Here is a 6,242-nt window from a genome sequence, read left to right as displayed (position 1 = left end):
TGTGGCTTCCCTACAATGAGAAAAAGATGCTACCGAGTAAAACAGATAAGACACAGGCATCAAAGCTAAGGCCAAAGCCCGCTAGTTTGGAAAATACTATTAATGCAGCGCACCTCCAAAAAAGGGGGGGGATCAAACCAAAAGTGACATTCTTTTTCTAAACAGAAACCCTTTAAGTGTAGTTTGGGACATGCATCAAATAGATGCTTAGAATGTTACCTTTTGAAAAATGAAGACTTCAATAATTAAATCTTTTTTTGTTTTGTTTTTTTATCTAGTAGTATTACCACAGTAAAAATGATATGTTTACGCCATTGAACACTATTTAACGTATATAATTGAAAAGGTCTACAGGTTGAAAATACTGAACTGAGTGGGTTTTTTCTTTTATTTTAAACGTCTATTATTTTTCCATACAAACAAACATCATCCTGATGGTGCAATGTTACAAAAGTAACTACAAAAGTAACTAACTCGACTGAAGTTGTTTTCTCTGGAACAAACCCATTGCACAATTAATTTAACAACCATACATTTTGAAACACGAAATTACACATTCTTTCACCGGCTTCATCATGTTTAGACTACTAACAAAATGTGTGATAATTTAGTATTTGGATTTAATGAATGCATTACAATTGCAAGTGAAAGTGTTTGAACTTTCATAGGACAGGATTGATTCTTAAATGAAATGCCTCTGCAACATGATGCACTCTTCAAATGAAATTTTCAGTAGGCCTATGAGTAACAAATAATTATACGAATATACGCGCCAAGTTTTTTTGTGTGTGTTTTATTGATTGACTAAAGCATAAAACAAACATACGTTACAAAACAAACAAACAAACAAACAAGAATCATGAAAAAAAAAATTAAAGCAATATACTAACAAAGAGTTTACATGTATGCTTGAATGTGTGGTCTTGGCGTGTGCGCCGAACGCGTGCTGGAACTCGGTGGGAAAACTAAAACTTCTCACCGGCCTGTCTTTCTTTCGCCGGTGAGGGCGGATAGTGGTTGTAACTCAAACGAAATCTCAGCAGAAATAAGTTCCAGTCACTTTACACCGATGAGTATTGATGACCAGCATAATCCACATATCCCTCCCTCTTATACATTGTCACAAACCAATAAAGTATACTAAAAAAATTGTTGGGAAATAACATCGACTCTCTCCGTATGTTTCTTGATTTATTCATTTTTTTTGGTTCCAATTCAAAACGAAAAATTCTCATCTAATTGACATATCCGTCAGGTGACTTTAAAACGAATGCCGTACTGGTCTGCCCATTTACGCTAAACTTGATAAAAGCATTTAACGAATAAGAAGCCTCAATATTAATGACGTTAATAAACCACAATTCCTTGTAAATTATTGGCACTATCCAAGCTAAGTTGTTCGTATAATCGACGGCATTAATGAAACGGTATTGTTTGTAGCGTTAACTTAACCCTTCACTAATGTCAGTCCTCAATCACCCAACTGTAACTTTTCTCACTCCCCGGAGGTAAGTGTTCATTATGCATATGCCTCTCCCTTTGTCGTATGGCTAGACTACGGTAGCGGGGTTGTTTATCAGCGGTGCACACAGTTTTTAAGCCTTTAAAAACCTTTTCAACCATAAATTAAAATCAGCATGTTAATGTCGACGGCATCCTTCTGGCAGTAATACAACAGGTGGCCTGACAGTTCGCCTGGGCCCACCATCTGACACACATTCAGGCCGAGGCTCGACAGACAGCATATCAAATTGTATATCAAGTATGGAAAACGTTTCATCAAATTGAATGCTACCTGTTGCATAACCGCACAGTGTCATCATATGAATTTTGTGAGAAATATAACCCTGTGTAAACATATTAAACTAAAATGAAAGGAAAACTAATAAGATCCATTTTGAAAACCAAAAGCGATTCCTCCAGCAACTGTTGTTCATAATGTTAAAAAAGCACACTTATGAGTAATGAAGAAGAAACATTCAAAGAGATCCGTTTGGGAACAGGAAACAACTACTCATAATCCCTTTGAAAGAACAACTTTGACAGAACACCGTTGTTGCCAAGAAGCCGACGGGAAATAGTGCCATCCTTTCTATAACCCAGCTCATACACATATGACAAACTTAAGTTGGCAACACAGCACCATTTTCCATATTTTTCCCATACATTTATTGCTGCACGTTGTCTAAGACAGAACGGGACTGAACTCGAGACCAGTTAGAGCCTGTCATCTAGAGATTTATTGTCTCATCTTAAAAAATTCTTCCAAATCTCCCACACTAATTGTTGGCACTCTTATAAACAATGGCATAAGATTACTTCATTATTCATTGATTTATGAGGTTTTGAGCATCTTCAAACGATTGAAAACCTCTGCCAAAGAGTAGTGAAGTTCGCCGTTGTTGCCAAGAAGCCGAGAGGAAATAGTGTCATCCTTTCTATAAACCCAGCTCATATACATGGACTGCAACTTGAATTTCATCGGAACAAACTTGAATATTTATACAAAACGCGAGCAGAAAAACGAAAGTAATTCATACTGAAACTTGGTGGATGAAAACGTTGAAGCTTATACACTTTCGCTACCGCTGATCAAAAACACATCACCCAAGATTATCGAGAACATTAATGCTTTCTTCTTGTGTGTTACCGGTTTGTTGCAGAGACGTATGACTTGAGGGCTAAGGATTTTCCTGAAAATGGAAGTCCACACTGACGCATCAGTAGTACTTAACTCGACAGATAGCCTGCCATTTAAATTCAGCCAATTCAGCCACAGGGTTATCGTCGCCACCATGATCTTGATCGTATCCCTGGTTGGGACATTTGGGAACTCACTGGTGATCCTAGCCGTTCTCCTGTCCATGAAGATTCGTACGGCTACCAATGCCTTCGTTGTGAACCTGGCTACGGCAGACTTGTTGGCATGTCTGGCCGTCCTCTTTGATGCGGCAGCCTTACTGGCAAAGGATGGCCTGCCATTTAGCGAGCTGCTGTGCAGCGTGTGTGCTGTCGTGGAGAACGTTTCCATCGGCTGCAGCATTTTGTCGCTGGCGTCTATCGCCTTTAACCGCTTGCTCCTGGTCACTCGACCAGCGATCATCTATCGAAAAGTCTACACGCCTAAGAAGATAGCCATGTTGCTGGCGCTAACGTGGCTCATCCCACTCTTCCTCACACTTTTACCGTCATTCCTGAATTTAGGTGACTTCAAGTACGACCCGAAGTACCACATGTGTGGCTCATCTGCATCTCATCCCAGATCCAAAGCCTTCAGAATCCTAGTAGCAGGGGTACTGTACCCTAGTCTTCTGGTCTCTATTATTGTCTGTTACGTACTCATCTGGAGACATCTCAGACGCCACACCAAGATGATCAGTTACACAAGAGAAGAACCCCTTGAGCCCATCACCTACAGCCCCACCACTGCGTCAACTTCCCTAGCTGACAGCACCCCAAACCACACCCAGTCTGCACTAAGGCGGGACCGTTGCACTTTGACGCCCGGCAGCGGCCCACGCTCTCTGTTGCTTCGTCGTCAAACTGAGATCACCAAGAACATGTTTTACGTCGTCTGTGCTTTCATGCTGTGTTTAACACCTTATGCGGTGGTTCTGTTTTACGGCAATACTCTAGCCAGGCCTTACCTGTTCGTCGTGCTGTTATTCAACAGCTGTGTCAACCCAATGATTTATGCCACCAAGCATCGAGATTTCAAGACAATTTTCGGTTACATTTTGCGTCGGCAGTGGAAAAACATTCCTGAACCTTCAGGAGTCCTGAAGGCTCTGAGGCGAAGCAAGATCTGCGGACCAGAACTATATGAGACTGAGTAAACTAATGCCCTGTAACCGAGTATTAAAAATGGCAATGGGGCAATGGCGAAGGTGACACAACCACTGGCAACGCATCTCAAATATTCTAGGATAAGATTTGAAGGTTGCGTCGTGAAGTGAGCAGAGCAAGTTTAGCAGTAGCACCAACATGTAGCAATTCTCGTTTGTGAGTTTGTGGGGGTCTGAAAAGAACCGTGAGAAAACTCAGGGTAGGCCAAATGCTGTGTCTGGCGTCAAGAGATATTTATTTTTGATCAAAAGTGTATAGCTAGACATAATAGGAAAAGACAAGAAGAGTACTGACCACGAAAATTCCACGATTTGAAAAAGCTATGATACCGGAAAAAGTTTGATCCTTTGGCGAATATGAAATCATCAATCGAAATGAAGTTGGACATGTCACTTTATTGCAGTGTAATTTAAGGGAAGTGTACTTACCGACCGGTGGACTTTCGAAATCGAAGTGCTTTCGGATTGTTGGGCGATTGTGAAATGTTCATGAGTGTTTGATCGGAAACAATACCTTCAGACGTTAAAGATTAAGTGCATTATTTGTCAAAGTTTGTGCACTGTGTTCCTTTGAGGCAACAAAATTACTCAAAATCTAAAGAAGGTGCCTGACGAAAAAAAAGATGAAATTTCAGCTCCGTAAATACTTTATGTTCCGAGAAAAACAATATTTTAGGATTTCAATTTCAGTAGCTTAGTCATATTTTGAATTGTGCCCGTGAATTCAGCATCTCAGACATGCTTTCCCGTTTATTCCGTAAAAATTGTCAACGCTTGCGTGTATGCTTCTAATGGCAATTTTCCCAAAGGACTGATGCGTCTTTCGACCACAGAGCTATGACTTCGACGCATCGTTTGTTATGGCCTTCTTTCACTGTTTTCTTCAAAATGACAACTTTCTAGAAAGACTGATTTCACAGAGAATTTAGTCCCATAACTTTCTTCAAACTAAGTATGCTTTGCAACGAAAAATCATGAGTTACTTTTTGAATCAAATTGCAAATGATGGATTGTGCAGACAGTCACGGAAGTGATCACTAACTTCACTGTGAAAAATTATTCAAAGGCGAATCAGGGGAGGGGGCAAAGGGGGTCACGCCCCCCCAAAAAAGAGAACAAAGTGATTTATACATGTATATAGCTCTATGTTTTTGGTTGTCTATCCTTCCAACACAAATGCGTGAGAAGGCCACCAACGTAGCCTCTCGCCCCAGAAAGGTCAAAAAAGGTAATATAAAAAAATGAACATTTTTGCGAGGTGGCCGCAGGTGCTGCCTCGTGTACCGGTTTGCCCAATATACGTACGAGAAAAAGGAATGTCCAAAATATAAATTAACACATAATGCTAGTGCCGTTCGGTGGAAATATGAGAAAAAAATATTTAAAAAACCCAAACTTTTTTTGGGGGGGATGATAGAGGGCGCTTGACGAATATGCTCACATTTTAGTTCACTCACGGTACGGAGCTTATGTTTACGGTCATGACGGTCGTGCGCCGCAAAGCGAAGGTACAAAGCGTAATAAAGTTAGTTACTGGCTTGTACATGATAGAAATGTGAAGTATCATTAAGATTAAGATGACAAGTGTGCTGTAGTGGTTTATCATGAGGGATGATGCTGTTGCCCAAATGAAAATAAACTATGAGTTGGTCAGACGGTCGAGAACTTCGAGGACGCCGCGACTTGGCCCGTAGATTGGAGACTCGATGGGGTAACCAGCTGGGTAGCTACGGACAACTGTCAATAAAGGAATATGACTCAGACGATGGTCCAGACGTGGTAAGATATACATTGAAAATAAATATTATACAATCCCTCTTTCATTACGTACTTCACAATATGTCTGTGAATTAAACAACTTCACAGTCGGGAACTGTCAGTCATGGGGCGAGTCTGAGAATATTACGTGTTCACTTTTCGTCTGTTGAGTCTGTGGTGTCTACAGCCCAAGAACTTGGGTAACGGCTAACTGAGAGCCAGCAAGGGCCTTTTCCGGCCCCGTATGGTACAACCTGTTGAATTACCTTGTACAATTTTGATAAATGAAGCTCTTTTTTGGCAGCGCCGTAGGCAAATTCTTAGCGAAATTCTGAAATCAGCTAGGACATGTAGGAAGAATCCTGGAAAGAGTGACATACCTGGACATCTCTTGAGACCCTACAGTACATGTGAATGTAAAAACCCTATGAAATGGCTAAAAAACTCTAAGTGTTTGCTTCAGAAATCATTCCATACTTTTCTAAATTTGACTTAATCGCTCTCTGATGGCCGATAAACCACTGCGGGGATGATGTCCACATGTGCAACTCTTTCCAGAGTTCTTTTTGACCATGGCACCACAATTTTCAAGTGTCACACCAACATGTTAAACTGAGGAGCGCCTGCTTAATATCAATA

The 6,242-nt window shown here is 40.8% G+C and overlaps 2 protein-coding genes across 2 annotated transcripts in view; both read left to right on the top strand.

Annotated features, from left to right (window-relative positions):
• The first annotated feature begins 1,150 nt into the window (after window positions 1-1,150).
• On the top strand, window positions 1,151-5,229 carry LOC110991191 (G protein-coupled receptor moody-like). The gene has a single exon (XM_022256427.2). The coding sequence runs from the start codon at window positions 2,700-2,702 to the stop codon at window positions 3,834-3,836; it is 1,137 nt and encodes a 378-aa protein (XP_022112119.2). The 5' UTR covers window positions 1,151-2,699; the 3' UTR covers window positions 3,837-5,229.
• A 74-nt stretch (window positions 5,230-5,303) lies between these two features.
• Window positions 5,304-6,242, top strand: part of LOC110973138 (tensin-3-like) — a 78,610-nt gene continuing 77,671 nt past the window's right edge. The window contains exon 1 of the mRNA XM_022223699.2: window positions 5,304-5,624. Within this exon, the coding sequence (XP_022079391.2) occupies window positions 5,487-5,624 (138 nt within the window). The 5' untranslated portion in view covers window positions 5,304-5,486. The remainder of the gene's footprint in view (window positions 5,625-6,242) is intronic.

This window comes from Acanthaster planci, linkage group LG03 (assembly GCF_054643075.1).
Source record: "Acanthaster planci isolate LZ-2023a linkage group LG03, COTS_SCS, whole genome shotgun sequence".
Lineage (NCBI taxonomy): Eukaryota > Metazoa > Echinodermata > Asteroidea > Valvatida > Acanthasteridae > Acanthaster > Acanthaster planci.
The sequence above is the reverse complement of the archived record's forward strand: the minus strand, read 5'-3'. Positions and strand labels throughout refer to the sequence as shown.